The sequence below is a fragment of the Grampus griseus genome, assembly GCF_964374135.1.
Source record: "Grampus griseus genome assembly, chromosome: 6".
Taxonomy (NCBI): domain Eukaryota; kingdom Metazoa; phylum Chordata; class Mammalia; order Artiodactyla; family Delphinidae; genus Grampus; species Grampus griseus.
Genome location: NC_139000.1, coordinates 51,211,071 through 51,227,433, shown reverse-complemented (window position 1 = coordinate 51,227,433; position 16,363 = coordinate 51,211,071). Strand labels below are relative to the sequence as shown.

Here is a 16,363-nt window from a genome sequence, read left to right as displayed (position 1 = left end):
GATTCTATCCAACAGAGATCATGTCCAAAATGCAAAAGATCCCTTGGAGAGAGAACTGTTCCAATTAATAAAATCACAGAAAAAGAAGCTAAAATAAATTTAGTACTTGTGACTATTGATAGCAAATTGCTTCCATAAACTATTACTCTAGCACCAGCTCCTTTAAATAAAGGTTTATATGATGAAATGTAGCCACGTCCACAACCTCTGATCCAGCTGGTAGAAATGTCACGAACCACTCATATCTGGCTTGTCACAAACAAGACAAAGTAAGAGTACAAAGATTTAAATTTCAGGATAAGAACAAAAATCCCATGAATCCAATAATTTTTTTCTCTTGGTCCAGTTCTCCCTCATGTCTGTAGTTCTGCTTTTCATTCTGTTGGTTAGAAAAGCCTTCTGAATATTATAGAATATTATTCAACCTGAATTTTCAGCCATGGCTTGCTCCAAGAACTACTAGGATTAGAAATCTGGTCACTATTTTTAAAAATCCTCAATATAGCTACATACTTATTTTTAAGCTGTGAGATCACTTGTCCATATAGAACTGCCAGCTGAGATCACTAATGCTGTATATGTAAGTGGCTGCATATTTTAAACACTTCTCTTGTTTTCAGGCTTCATAATGAACTGCAACCCAAAAGCAGAGCCAGGCTTTATCCTCTAAAACATGAATAGCATATGGAATAGAGTACACTCCAAAAATATCTAATAAGGCAGCCAAGGGAGGAAAGATAGAATCATGATTTTTTTTTTTGACTTAGAACTTCTACAACTGTATGAATGAATCTTACCAAGTCTGATTTCCTGGTTGGGTCTTATTGGAGGTTTTTTATTAGAGAAGTCTACTCAATGCCATTTTAAAATATGTTGCCAGAAAACAGCAAGAATTCATTATCTCTGTGAATTTGAGAACTATGCTAACTATTTTTCATGCCAGATCAAAGAGCCTTTTATAGAAAAGGTCCCCAAAGCAGAAACTGTGAGCTTTAGTCACTGATTTTCCTCCAAACCCATTCAAACCTTTCTCAGAAATTGCACCAAGGAGATGAACAGGAATTATCCGGGACACAGGAAGAAGGAAGCTAATGGGCTCAACTAGCCCACCCAAAGTTCTTCCAGTAAGAGGGGAAGTGTATAATCAGACACAAATGTCAATACTCACGATGGGAAGTCTGCGGGTGAGCAGGGCACAAAATATTCAAGTCCTGGTAGGAAGGGCTGTTGTAATCCTTTGCCTCACTATGCAGTCTCCTAATGATAGCAACAGCTCAAGTTCTTAACATAGCCAATCTCCCTGTTGGGCTTTTATTTTGTGTTCTTTCTTTTTTTTGGCACCCACGGTGTATCAGGGCAGCAATCGACAACTGAAGGGTACTTTGCCCAGCACTCAGGACTAGCAAGAGCCTGGATTCTATCCTTCTTACACCCAAGTCAGCTGGTACTTGCTGGGAGATAAGTCATCCTTCCTCAGCTTAGCTGGAGAGCTAATCGCCTGTCTGAAATCTGATGCTTAACCCATTATGACTCGCTCACAGTTTGAAGCAAAAATCTTCTAAGGCGAAGCTGGCTACAGCTTAAAACCAAAGCCTTGAAAGTTTATAAAACAGGCAAGCCCTGACAAAGGGAAGGACTCTTCAGAGCCTCTTGGGGGCGAGACAAATTCTGGGGTTCTGATTAACCAGACAAGCACAATTCTAAAACCCAGGGTCCCTGTTTGTAGGTGGTCTTGGCATTTTAACAGTAATGAAATTCAAATGCAAATACTTCTTACTTAAAAAAATAACTATCTTACCAAACACCATCACTATAAGAAAATAAATTATTTCATTTATAAACTTCAGTGTGAAATTAGCCTTCAAATAACTAACAACGAAGTTTCATTTGAAGTTGAAATGCATAATCTAATTAAATCCAATTAGTAAACACATCAAATAACAGGATGAAACTGCACGATATACTAAATATACAAATATGATATATATATATATATATACATATATATATATATATATATGGTATTAGAATACGTTTGTTAATTTGGCTCTATGAAACACGTCACACGAAGAAAAAAAATAACCCCTGTCAGGAAGGACGTGTTATTTGTAATCATTCTACTTTTGGGTTTTTTGTAGTTTTCTTAAATACATACTTTCCCCTTGATCTGTTTCCCCTTTATCGGATCTTCATAGACACTATACTTCTGATTTTTAATGTCAACAGAATGCCTCAAACAAAGGAAAATTACTTTCCACATTCAACTTCTGGCTTAGCCATGGTGGCAAGTCGTGTTTTGCCATCTGAAAATAAGGAAGGGAGATTGAAAGGAGAAATCAAAATCCTGGCTAGCTCTTACGTATGTTTTTATGTTAGCCAACTCTGTGTTACCCTCTCAGCTCTTCTGATAACCACTGAACACACCGCTTAGGGGAAAATGCAAAGTACAAATAGGAACACTCATTTAATCCTCTTGCAGATTGTATCAGGAGACCCTGGAAGGTCAAGAAGGGTACCCATGAATTAAAGCAGTCCCAGTTTCTAATCAGCTTACTCTCTGTCTTTGGAGTAATACAAACACAGAGGTCAGGTCTAAGACTCACCACCATGAACACACCACCTCTGCCATGCTCTGTGACATTCTTTACAGACGGTCTCAGAAAACACCAGGTCGGCTCTAGCCAAACCAGTCAGTGCAAATTGGTCTTGTCTTGTACTTGACAAACAGCACGCAATCCCTGCTGTCAGGTTCACCGCAGTGGGCTCAGAGTTCTGTTTGAGAAATCTTCCTGCCCAGAAAAAATATTTACACAACGGAGAGTGGGCTGTACTGCACTGCAGCCTTCTGCCTGCTCGGCCACGAGTCTTTGGCTTTCTCTGGTTGGCCAGGTCTTATCAGTGGCCTTTGTACCTCATTTAAGATTAGCATGGAGAAAAAACCTGGAGCCAAATAACTAACCAGGGTAACAAGATTTTATGAAAGTTATTATATTAATTTAAAATGACAACCAGGGCTTCCCTGGTGGCGCAGTGGTTGAGAGTCCGCCTGCCGATGTAGGGGACACGGGTTCGTGCCCCGGTCCGGGAAGATCCCACATGCTGCGGAGCGGCTGGGCCCGTGAGCCATGGCCGCTGAGCCTGGGCGTCCGGAGCCTGTACTCTGCAATGGGAGAGGCCACAACAGTGAGAGGCCCGTGTACCGCAAAAAAAAAAAAAAAAAAGACAACCAAATGTTTAATGTAGTTCAATAAGTATATTAAATGAGTAAGTATGCATCTGTCTGGAAAAATTCACATGTATTTGGGCTGTGAAAGAGAACAGCAAGAGAGGGGAAAACTGTAATAAACTAGCAAAGGCAAGTATTCACAGAAATAAAAATGGTGATGGCAAGCATAAAAAGTCACTCCCTAATGCTCATCTATCCATTTCATTTAACTGTCAAAGGACAGTAATTCAATTCTTTCCCCAGCATCACAGCATCCGACAGAGCCTGGCACAATGGCACCTGAGCCGGTGTTTATTAGATCAGGAACTTATAACAGAGATAGCAAAACAAGAAGGATGGTGATTTCTCCTGACATCTGACCAGCACTTTACATTGTATTTATACGGTTATTGTTTTATTTTTTATTCACAACAATCCTGTGAAGAAGGTAGGACAGGTATTATTATCTTCATCTGACAAATAAGCCACTTGTTATTTGGCTTCTAAAGAGATTCTAGGCTCTAATTAAAGTTTCACAACATTAATTAGTGTTTACAGAGGCATCGATCAATACACTCAGTTTACAACATGATGCAAAAACTTGGGGAAAAGCACACCGTCCCTATCTCTAAATTCTTCAGAAATACAGCAATTTACCCAACCAATGACCCCCATTTACTTACTACTTGGCTATATAAAACGAGAACAGTCAGCCATGAGCAATTTATGATGTTCATAAGTCATTACATTAACAAATGACATTAGGGTACTCTTAACAATACCATAATAAAATGTTTTAAATTAATGAAAACCAAACTGGACCAGTCAATAGAAGTAGGATAAAGGATCTGGTGAAAAAGAGATAAAACTATGACAAACAATTGATAATGAGGGGGTTGCCAGTAAGAAGGAAGATGCAATCTGGAAGGGGTTCACAGGTAAGGTTGCCAGGTTTAGCAAATAAAAGTACAGGACACCCAGTTAAATCTGAATTTCAGATAAACAATGAATACTTTTATAGTATAAGAATGACCTCTATTTTATCTGGATACTCTGTCCACAAGGAGACTTCAACTTCCACTAGAATGTAAGATTCCTGAAAGCAGGGATTTTTGCCTGTTTTGTTCACTGTTCTATTCCCAGGGCCCAGAACGATGTTTGGCACGTTGTAGGTGCTCAGTAATATTTGTCATGTACTAGTTAAGTTTATGTCTTAAGCTGTGATGGTATGTACATGGGTGCTTGTTATATAAACTTTACGTATTTTGTATGTCTGAAATGTACAGTAATAAATTTACAAATTACAACATTAACTAACTGCTCTTATAACGGGGAGGGGGTGGGGGGAGGGATGGAGTGGGAGGTTGGGGTCAGCGGATGTAAGCTATTACATATAGAATGGATAAACAACAAGGTCCTACAGTATAGCACAGAGAACTATATTCAATATCTTCTGATAGAGACTTCCCTGGTGGCTCAGTGGGTAAGACTCCACGCTCCCAATGCAGGGGGCCCGGGTTCAACCCCTGGTCGGGAAACTAGATCCTGCATGCATGTTGCAACTAAGAGTCCACATGCAGCAATTAAGAGTCTGCATGCTGCAACTAAGGAGTCCGCACGCCGCAACTAAAGATCCCGCATGCCTCAACGAAGATCCTGCATGCTGCAACTAAGACCCGGCACAGCCAAAATAAATAAATAAATATTTTTTTAAAAATCCTGTAATAAGCCATAATGGAAAAGAATATGAAAAAAGAATGTATATATAACTGAATCACTTTGCTATACAGCAGAAATTAACACAACACTGTAAATCAACTATATTTTTAAAAAAAAAAAATCAGTACCTTTTACCCAATCTAACTGAAGGACTCAATGGGGAAGTCAGAGTATAAAAAGGACTTGGAATGGTCCCTTACCCAGTTTAAACTCTAAACAGGGATGTGAACATGGGATGATCAGTCTTCAGGTGTGTTTTGCAGCCAAGGGCACAGTTTAACTAGGTGGTACTTTTCTCATCTGTCTTCTTTTGCATCTGCTTTATTCCTAAGACCGTGGAAAGTGTTTCTTTTGCCAGTGCTCTGACTGCACCGTCACACAGGATTTCTTCTCATAGTCTATGGAGCCCAAAGCAGTGATTTTTCAGGGGTAGGGGTAGGGAGGGAGACCCCTTTCGGGCATAACACATCTAGGGGAAGTACAGTTTAAAAAAGCATGTTTAATATTATACTTTATTTTTGGAAAAATGAAAGAAAACCATATAATTTACTCCACATTTAAAACTTCCACTAAACTATCCAAATAATGTAACTTTTTCTCATGGGAAAGATCAGTAACCAGCCTTCATTAGCTTCCATAAAGCTCTCTTTATCCCATCTTAATCTGGGTTTGTAAATGTTCTTATGTTAATTACATTTCAAAAAGTATATTTATAACTCACAAACACTTTTGCATTGTTTGAGTTTGGCTTTTTTTTTTTTTTAACAATGGGCAGGTATTTCTTTTGTAATACAAAGTGAGAAAAGAAAATGTAAAATAAAGATTTTTATAACTATTATCTCCACTATGTGAAATGCATAAAATTTAAAGAAGGAAATAATGCCATTTGCAGCAACATGGATGGACCTAGAGATTGTCATACTGAGTGAAGTCAGACAGAGAAAGACAAATATCATATGATATCGCTTATATGTGGAATCTAAAAATAATGGTACAAATGAACTTATTTACGAAACACAAATAGAGTCATGGATGTAAAAAAAAACAAACTTATGGTTACCGGGGGGGGAAGCGGGGGAGGGATAAACTGGTAGATTGGGATTGACATATACACACTACTATATATTGATATAAAATAGGTAACTAATAAGGACCTATTGCAGAGCACAAGGAACTCTACTCTAACTCTGTAATGACCTATATGGGAAAAGAATCTAAAAAAAGAGTTGATATATGTGTATGTATAATTGATTCACTCTGCTGTGCAGCAGAAACTAACAACACTGTAAGTCAACTATACTCCAATAAAAATTTTTTAAATAAATAAATTAAATTAAGAAAAAAAATTTAAAGGCCATACGGAAAATGAGCAAAAAATTTATTTTAGGGTGGTGGTATTGCCAGTAATTCTTGCTTTATTTTTTTGGAAAACACTAAACTTGTGTATTATAAAATTTTCTCTAATGAGTTTCATATATATGTATGTGTATGTATATGTATACATAATGTATACAAGTATATGTACCTGTGTATGTACATACATATATTTATACACATATATGCATATATAAAATTAAAGTAATTGTGTATGACTAAGCCTCTAATCAGATTTGCTTACAGAGGTCATGGTGATTAGAATAAACAAAAACCTTCCTTTGCCTTGTCCAGGTACCTTTGTGCAATAACAATTCATACCCTGACACCCCAGAAGTCACAAATCAGAGAGCTTTTCTTCACTTTCAGACTCAGTCCCCAGACCTGTTAGGCAGGACACCAGGTGAGGAAGAAAGGTTATAACTGTATCATCAGACTTCAGGAACAAAGGAAAAGGGATACTCCAGGACAAGTCAAGTTGGAAAGGGAATTAGGGTCACTTGGGGTAAGTATCTAAAACCTTGAATATACTGATTCTGCCAGAGATACCAGAGCGTTCCGAGGCACCAACAGCTTCGAGCCCCCTTCCTCTGAGTGTGTGAGAAGAACTGAGGGCAGGAGAGGGAAGGGAGACCATAGCATCATGGGGGATTGAAACCCGCCCACAAGTCTCAAGAAATTTCACAATGTTTCAATCTCTTCCCTTATCAAATATTCGACTAGAGAAACAAGTAATAATCCTGACTTTCCTTTCTTCACTTAGGTAAGTTACTGAGCTTTTCTGTGCTATCATATAGGGATGACAGTGGTGGTGGTGATGATAACAGCATACTCTCCTAGGATTACTATGACTATTAAGTATGATAATGCAGGCAAAACATCTTGGGCACCATGGTAACACTAAGTGCTCATTAAATGTTAGGTATTGTCATTCATATTTTATTAATGACAGCAGTCCTGAGCAGAATCTATAATAGTCCTGAGAAGCTGAGCAGTAGGAAGGATAGGAAAAAGAATGAACAGAGTAAGATCAGTTGTCCCATAATGAACAATTGAGTTTATTTGGGTTTGGTTTGGGGCAAGCTAGAGCATCTTTCCAGAGGGGATACTTGCAGCTGGGATTGCTGAAACAGAAAGCCACACACGGGCTGGGTGGGCCCAATTCAGAGGTCTCCTCCTTCTGCTGTTGTTTTACAACTTACACGGCACTTGTGTGCACATTTCTGGTGCTCTCATTTGTTCTAACCCTGCAGGTGGGTATACTTATTGATGTCTTACACATGGAGAAATCGTCCTGCCCCGTAATTCATGGTTAATGCAGGAGATGGGTCTCCCGATTCCAATCCCACATTCTCTCCATTACCCAGTGCTCAGAGCCAGCAGAGCGAAGACCTTGGACTCAAGCACTCCACAAGAATTCCCACATACACAGTTACTGCTCTCACACGTTCTGCTATTTGGCAGATAGCTCAAAAGAAGAATGAACACTTAGAGTACCATTTTGGACAGGTTGTCATCTCCTGTCATATACTGTCTCTTAGGAGGCTTTTCTCAGCATTTGTTCTATAAATTTCTCCAAAATCTTATATAAGCAATATTGGAATAGATATGCAAACTCTATAGGTCTCTAACATAACCAAAGCAATAATAAGAATACATACAATATTATGATTCATAATATATTTGGTTTGCTGCACATTCCCTCTGGGAAAGTTACTTTAAACAAACAAAAGCTGCTTGGGAGTGGATACTAGGAATTGGTTTTAAGCATTCAAACTCATTTCCTCTTTCATCGTTCAATCCCTCATAAAGAAGCGCAAGAGGAGTGTACATTATTCTTGCATCAGCACTCAGTATTTTACATTTACCTTTCAACACTCCAATAGAATTGACTTAGGTAATAATTTACCTAGCTGATTTCTGTACATAAAGACTCTAAAGATAAAAGCAAATTCTCTAAGAGATTAAACAAAACAACAACAAAAAACTTCAATGGATAGAAATTGTTCAAAATCCTAGTTATCTAGGCAACTTATTATTTACCCATTATTAAAAAAGAAATAAATTAGTTTGAGCAAAGACACACACTAATACACACACACACACACACACACACACACACACACACACTCCAGAACATGGAGTTACCTGAGGCACAGCCGTTAACCTTTGTGGTGTGAGCCATGCTGGCTTGAATCCAAAGACAGATACAGAAAGGAGTGAGGAGTCATGCAAATTTTATGCATCAAGTTCCCAAATGCACTCAACCTGAAACAATAAAGAGAGCCCCATCAAAATGGGTCATTTAAAAATATGCACAACACTAAATCTTAGACTTCTGTTTACAAAGATGACTGCTAATGGAGAGAGCAAATTGGAAGGGGGGAGAGACAGCCTGTGGAACAAGGTGGTGACTGCCCCGGACCCGGCCACTGGGTGTTGAGAGTGACACACCCACAGATGCACCCATGGACAGGTGCTGAAAGCAGGTCTCTAGACACAGTACTCTTATGGGAGATAAAATATGTTCTCCAGAAACGTGACTTTTTAAGGAAGGTGGCCTTCAAATACAAATATGTATCATTCTGTATCATTTCACAAACTATTTTTCATTTTGACACTTATCCTCCATTCTAAATGTTGGTTCAATAGCTTCATTTTCTCAACTGAACCAAAGCAGCTGTTGCACCAAATGCTCATTTTTTTAAAAGGTTAAACTTCATGTGAATTCTTCCTTGATAGCTCAAGTTTTTCACTGACCTAGTCTTTTTAAAACATAAATCTGACCCAGGCAGTCCCTGTCTTAAAAAAAAAAAAAAATCTTCAAAATCTCCTATTTTCCTGTTGGATAAACTTCAAATGACACAGCACGACATGTGGTTTTGAAACATTTAGGGTTTGTTAGGCAACATATTTCTTATTTTATATCGATTCTCTGCTTAAAAGTTAACTGAGATTACAAGACATATTCCAATCACAAAATTTAAAACAAAACACACAAAAAAACCCCCACTGTTCCAATCTTTGCTTCTTCAAAATGCCTTTTGAGAAATGTTGGCAAGGGCTTCCCTCATGGCGCAGTGGTTAAGAATCCGCCTGCCAATTCAGGGGACACGGGTTCAAGCCCTGGTCCGGGAAGATCCCACGTGCCGTGGAGCAATTAAGCCCGTGCACCACAACTACTGAGCCTGCGCTCTCTAGAGCCCGCAAGCTGCAACTACTGAAGCCCGTGCGCCTAAAGCCCGTGCTTCGCAACGAGAGAAGCCACCGCAATGAGAAGCCGGGGCGCACCACAATGAAGAGCAGCCCCCGCTCGCCGCAACTAGAGAAAGCCCACGCGAAGCCACAAAGACCCAACACAGCCAAAAATAAATTAATTAATTAATTTTAAAAAATGTTGGCAAGGAAAGCAAACAATGGTACAGACAGAAATATTCCATTTCCACTGTGTCCAAATTCTCACTCTAAACCAACAAAATCCGAAGAAATTGAGCTTAACGAATTCCAAGCTGAGAAATAAAGTGTCAATTTAGAAACCCACATGAGCTTCTCAAAACAGAATGCTAGAATAAATAACATATTCATTTATCCTGGATTCTAATGCAGCCATTGATGTCATTTAAGAGCTTTTAATGATTAAAAAAAACTATTCTGTCATAACGTATTTTGTTAAAAATACATATGTACATATTTACACATCTATTTAAAATAATTAGAAGTAAATACGCCAAAATGTTCATTGTGGTTGCCCTTCAGTGATGCAATTATGGATGATTTTAGCTCCTTCATTACTTTTGTAATAACAATTATTTAAAAAAGAAACATTAGATACTTCCTGTCAACTTGGTTTTATCTGCTTTAAAATGCACTGAAGAAAGAAAAAAGTATTTTAAAACACTATGCAAAAGAAAACTATCAGGCCACAGCCATGGAGATCATAAGAGATTAGAAATATAAACAAATAGGAAGGAAGAGGAACCAGCTGATTGCTTTGATCACACAGGGTGAGAATTTCTTGCTGCTTAGCTAGGGAAATTTTCTTCACTGTTTGAATGGGTTTGCACTATGGTTCAAGGCTGACTACTGAAAGCAGCTCAGTGCAAACTCTAAACGACCGGTTTCTACAGGCTGCTTCTGACAGCTGTGCTCCTTGCATGGCTTTTCCAGCTACGGTGACTACTGCTCAGCTTACCCACAGAGACCTGATTCTCAGCCTCCCACTGAAGGCCTCCCAGCTCCCTGCTGGTCCCCAGTTTCTGTCTGGCAGCCCACCAGGAGGGCAGGATGACTCTAATCTCTCTATGTGGCAATCACCTGACATTCTGTTGGAAACAGGCACTGGTTCAGGTCCATGGCATTGAACTTGGAGAGTCAGAGCTAGCTGAATCAAAAGGCAGACTTTAGGGATAGAGTGAGCATTATGTCTGACAAATGTAGCTTTGTTAAGAAAAAATGGTGGGGACTGGGTAAACTGAAGAAGGATGAGTGAGTTGATGAGGGGGCAAAAGAAAGAAGTCCAGCTTCTGGAATTATTCAACTAATTATACTTCTAAAAGCAACAACAACAAAACCTAAGCAAAACTGCTTACTGGCCTCAATCTAGCCCTATGTGTTTGTATTCTTGCTTCATAATGGCTTGTAAATACCACCATTTAAATTCTTGAGGGCAAACAGAAGGCCAGAAGAAACAAGCTGCTTGTGTTATGGGTGAATGGAGTATGTGTCAAGGTATTTGGATGGAGATGTGCCCAGAATCTTCCTAGTCAAGCTTCATAAACTTTGGTCCAAGGTTCTCTCCTGTTATTGAACCTCTTTCAACCTGGCAGAAGATTTTTATCTCAGATTGAATTTGGTCTCTCCCACCCTCCCCCAAACTGAACAATAAAATCAAAATGAGGAGGAAGCCTAAAATTAGGAATCACAGGCATATCACTGGTAAAATAACAAAATATGCTTGTCACTGGGTGTGGATCCCGGCAGTGTCTGTGCAGAAACAACAGTTTTATATTGTGTATTGATTTTTCCCAGTTATTGTTCATGCCTGACAGGTGGCCTCAGATTGTGAGGACTCAGTCTTCTTAATGATATGCAGATTCTTATCTCAGTGAATTGTATAAACCAGAAAAGATTTGGCCGTGATCCATTCTGTTAGAGATCAATAAACTGCTTCTTTTCACTGTCAGAGAAGACTGCAAACCAGTAAATCTTAAGTGGTACAACAATGGCTTGGTTTTTCTCACTAAGAAAAAGTGCCTCAAAAAGATTTAGGAAAATACACCAACAGAGAAAATAAAGAATTTGTCTTCTTGTCTATTTTAAGAGACTGATCTGCATTGAAGAACATTTTAGCAGCTCTCCAAGTATGGTGCAGAGAATAACGCAGACATTGCACGAATTAACCCCATAGATACATTAGCTTAATATGAAACAGATATGAAAAAGAGCGCACTAGACCTTTTCTAAGAACACATGAATGAAAACAAATAAATGAAACAGAAATTTGATGTGCACTCTAGGCCAGCACTGCCAACCAATCAAATGGCATTGCCTTGGTTAGAACCAAGATAATGATGATGATGGCCACAACACTGATGACAATGCTGATGACAGCCAGTGTTTATCAACCTCTTACCGCTATGTTATCGAAATCTAAAACATCATCTACTCCAAGCTGCACCATTATTTTAAGTACCTTTGATTTTTAAAAAGATATTGCTAATTAAATGGTAATAAAGTGCTTCTTAAAATTACATTAATTGTAAGACATATCCTCATTTCACAAGTGTTAAAATGTGAAAAATGTGCATCTTGGAATTGGCAAAATGATGTTACCTTTAAAAGCACTTTTAAAAGCGCTTAACAGTTATTACCTTAATTAAACCTCACAACAACGCTATGAAGTACAAAAATCCTCTCTTCCCATTTTACAGATAGGAAGCTGAGGCACTGGGAGGTTTAAAATGTGCCGAAGTCACACAGCTGGTAAGTGAAAGAGCTACAATTAAAGCTAAGCAATTCGGCCCTACAGCTCATGCTCCAGCCCCTGTGATTAGTGATTTAGAGTGAGGGCACTATTTCTTTAACAAACAGCAACGTATATGCGCATAGTAAGGTCCCTCTCAAGGAGTCACCTAAGGGATGTATATGCCTATTGCAAGGATGCTCTGTTCAAATCCCTTTTAGGTAGAAAGTTATGTTTCAAAGTTTTATGTAATATTGGTTTTAAAGCAATTGTATTTCCAGCTTTACTCTTTGAGATTACATGTTTAAGAGCTTGAGGAGCTACTTATATGACACACAGGGTATATCTTAGCACTTATTGGTCATACTCTCTTTCAGACTCCACATGATATTAATCAGCTTGGTTATCAATCTTGTTCCTTAGACTATGCCATGAATGTCATTTGACTCTTTCAAAAAATTAAGTATACTTAAAAATTTTTCCGCCACTGAGGACAGGTGAGAGATTCTCAGTGGCACTGCAGGAGTTTAAAAAATGGACAGGATCAGTGCAGCATAACTGGAATAAGAAACTTGCTGCTCAAAATGACAACTATGAAAGGGAAAACAACCATTTTGATGTGTAAGTTCTAGAATGTCTTTTATAGCATATAGTATTTTTCCTAAATTAAAGAAGCAATATAGGGCTTCCCTGGTGGCACAGTGGTTGAGAGTCTGCCTGCCGATGCAGGGGACACGGGTTCATGCCCCGGTCCGGGAAGATCCCACATGCTGCGGAGCAGCTAGGCCCGTGAGCCATGGCCGCCTGTGCTCCGCAACGGGAGACGCCACAACAGTGAGAGGCCCGCGTACCACCAAAAAAAAAGAAGCAATATAAAGAATTTGACAAAATCTAGGCTTCCCTGGTGGCCCAGTGGTTAAGAATCTGCCTGCCAATGCAGGGGACACAGGTTCGAGCCCTGGTCCAGGAAGATCCCACATGCTACGGAGCAACTAAGCCCGTGCGCCACAACTGCTGAGCCTGTGCTCTAGAGCTCGTGAGCCACAACTACTGAGCCCACGTGCCTAGAGTCCATGCTCTGAAAAAAGAGAAGCCACCGCAATGAGAAGCCCGTACACTGCAACTAACGTAGCCCCCGCTCGCCATAACTAGAGAAAGTCTGCGTGCAGCAACGAAGACCCAACGCAGCCAAAAATAAATAAATAAAATTAATTAATTAAAAAAAGAATTTGACAAAATACGGAAAAGACAAAACATGCAAAAAATAATCATTAACTATCTCACAATCCTAATGTTCCATTGTTACCACCTGAGGCTATTTCTTTTGAATATATTGACTATATGTATATTTTAATTACCTTAACATGTTTTAAAGACTACATCATCCTAGAATTTGTACCAGCCACTATTTTGTTTCCATTTTAGAGAAATAAGATAAACTAAATTATTATGCCATTCCCAGAAGCTCACACACTAGTGCTGGAAGCAGAAAGAGACACAATTAAAGGAGAAAGCACTGAAACAGCAGTGTATACACAGTTCAACTCCAATCCATAGTAAGGTGGTCTTACTTTGCCCAAAGAGGGTGGGAGTAGCTGAAAAATGTATTCAGAAGATATCACTTGGCCTAAGTCTTAAAGGATGAATGCATGTTTTTTAGGGCAAGAAATGTGGAAGGGCATTCTAGGCAGAAGGAACAGCACATGCAAAGGCAGGAGACGAGAAAGTGGAGGTCTCAAAGTGTGGTTCCCAGACCAGCATCATCATCATGATCTTCTGGGAACTTCTTCGAAATGCAAATTCTCAGGCTGCCCCAGACCTATTGAAACTTTGGGGGTGGACCCCAGCTGAGTCCAGTGTAGGCCAAAGGTTCTCAAAATCACTGACTTAAAAGATGGGTTAATTGGGGAAAAATTATGCCCTAAGGCTCCCAGAGCCAGGAATGCCCTCTGATTTTAAGAAAATGATACCCAGGGACTTCCCTGGTGGTGCAGTGGTTGGGAATCTGCCTGCCAATGCAGGGGACACGGGCTTGAGCCCTGGTCCAGGAAGATCCCACATGCCGCGGAGCAACTAAGCCCGTGCACCACAACTACTGAGCCTGCGCTCTAGAGCCCGGGAGCCACAACTACTGAGCCCACATGCCACAGCTACTGAAGTCCACGTGCCTAGAGCCCATGCTCCACAACAAGAGAAGCCACTGCAATAAGAAGCCCACGCACCGCAATGAAGAGTAGCCCCTGCCTGCCTCAACTAGAGAAACCCTGCGTGCAGCAACAAAGACCCAGTGCAGCCATAAATAAATAAATAAATAATAAAAAAATTTTTAAAAAGAAAAGAAAATGATACCCAGTGATTTAGAAAACATCCCCCAGAATGCCTGACCTTTCTCCATTCACTTACTCAAAAAATACTGATTGGGCATTCAGCATATAAGAGGCACACTGCTGGGCACTAAAATGGTAAACAAAACAGACTCAGTTCCTGACTTTTGGGGGCTTTTAGGCAGGAATTACACACATACTTACACACATACCAGCAAATTTTTAACAAATTATGCGAAATGTATAATACAGGTGTAGAGTGAGACTAATAGAGGCTGAACTTCTTAGGATTAAAGTTGAGAGTAAGGAGATGGATGAAAATGAGTGGTCCTTAGAGGCTTCTCTAGGGAAATGACACTGTAGGTGAAACCTGAGGGATGGGTAGGAGTTAGCTGGGGGGTGTATGAAAGATAAGAATGGTCCAGAGAACAGAATGGAGCCCATAAACAGATTGACACAATGCTCTCACCTGCTTTTCCCCAGTGGTATATGAAACTCAATAAACTCAATAAAGGAAGGAAGTCTTTTAAAAAAATGGTGCTAGAGCAATTTGCTATGTTTAGGCAAAATAACAAAGCTTCATCTTACTCTTTCACCATATACAAAAATTAATTCAAAGTGAATCATAGTTTTGAGTGTAAAACCAAAACAACTATAAAGCTTTCAGAAGAAAATGTAGAAGACCCTTGCAAACCGTTGCAGACCTAGGGTTTGGAAAAGAGTTCTAGATGTGACACCAAAAGTTGATAAAGTGGACTTCATCAAAATTAAAAGTTTTTTTTCTGTAAAAGAATGGTCCAAAGGCTCTGGGGCAGGGAAAGTTTTATCAGCTGAGCAACTGAGTTTATTCAGAGAGCAAGAGAGCAGACTGGGCTGAGAGGAGAGGTGAGCAGAGGCTAGATTATGAGATTTGCCGGACCTTGCTGGCCATGGTAAGGAAAATGAGTTTTATTCCAACTGCAAAGTCAAGTCATTGAAGGTTTTAAAGCCAATGAGTAACATAATATAAATGATCTTATTTTCAAGTAGTTTGCTTATTAGGCTTTCTTTAGGGAGAGGTAGGTCAGGGCTTCTTTAGTTATATTATCATGGTGAAAGGACACTGGATCTTGCAGGAATGGTTTATTCAGACCAGTCCTTTAATTTGACTTTCCACAAACATTTTATTTTCTACTCTTTAGAGCAGAAAGGCTCAGTCATGCTAAACAGGAACTTCCCAGATGTTCTTGTGTTTTCCCCAGAAGATACAAGTTCTTATTTAGGAGAAACTAAAGAGTTGGTCAAGTGCCTAGATCACAAGGTACTTTATAATTTGCTGCCTGACAAAAGTTCCCAGAATGTTAAACTGTGTTATCAATACAGCATATACACTTCAACTGAAAATGGTTACAGGAAAAGCTGGAACCAGAAACCGAATCCAGCGATTTAAAAAGAACTAGCGGGCTTCCCTGGTGGCGCAGAGGTTGAGAGTCCGCCTGCCGATGCAGGGGACACGGGTTCGTGCCCCGGTCCGGGAGGATCCCACATGCTGGAGTGGCTGGGCCTGTGAGCCATGGCCGCTGAGCCTGCACGTCCGGAGCCTGTGCTCCACAACGGGAGAGGCCACAACAGTGAGAGGCCCGCATACCACAAAAAACAAAAATAAAAAAATAAGTCTGGGTTGACAGGCATTTACATGTGTTGGTTAACACCTTCTAAGCCCCTCGCTACTCCAAGCATGGTACCCTGTAAACAGCAGCAGCATCTGTGTGACTTGTTAAAAAAAAGTAGAATCTTGGG

The 16,363-nt window shown here is 39.7% G+C and overlaps 1 protein-coding gene across 5 annotated transcripts in view; it reads right to left on the bottom strand.

Moving 5' to 3' along the window:
• KANK1 (KN motif and ankyrin repeat domains 1) overlaps positions 1-16,363 on the bottom strand; it is a 191,831-nt gene that overhangs the window by 51,005 nt on the left and 124,463 nt on the right. For all 5 annotated transcript variants that reach the window (XM_082656043.1, XM_082656044.1, XM_082656040.1 and 2 more), the window contains one exon: positions 8,447-8,566. In XM_082656043.1, coding sequence (XP_082512169.1) covers positions 8,447-8,483 — 37 coding nt within the window. In that variant the 5' untranslated portion in view covers positions 8,484-8,566. The remainder of the gene's footprint in view (positions 1-8,446; positions 8,567-16,363) is intronic.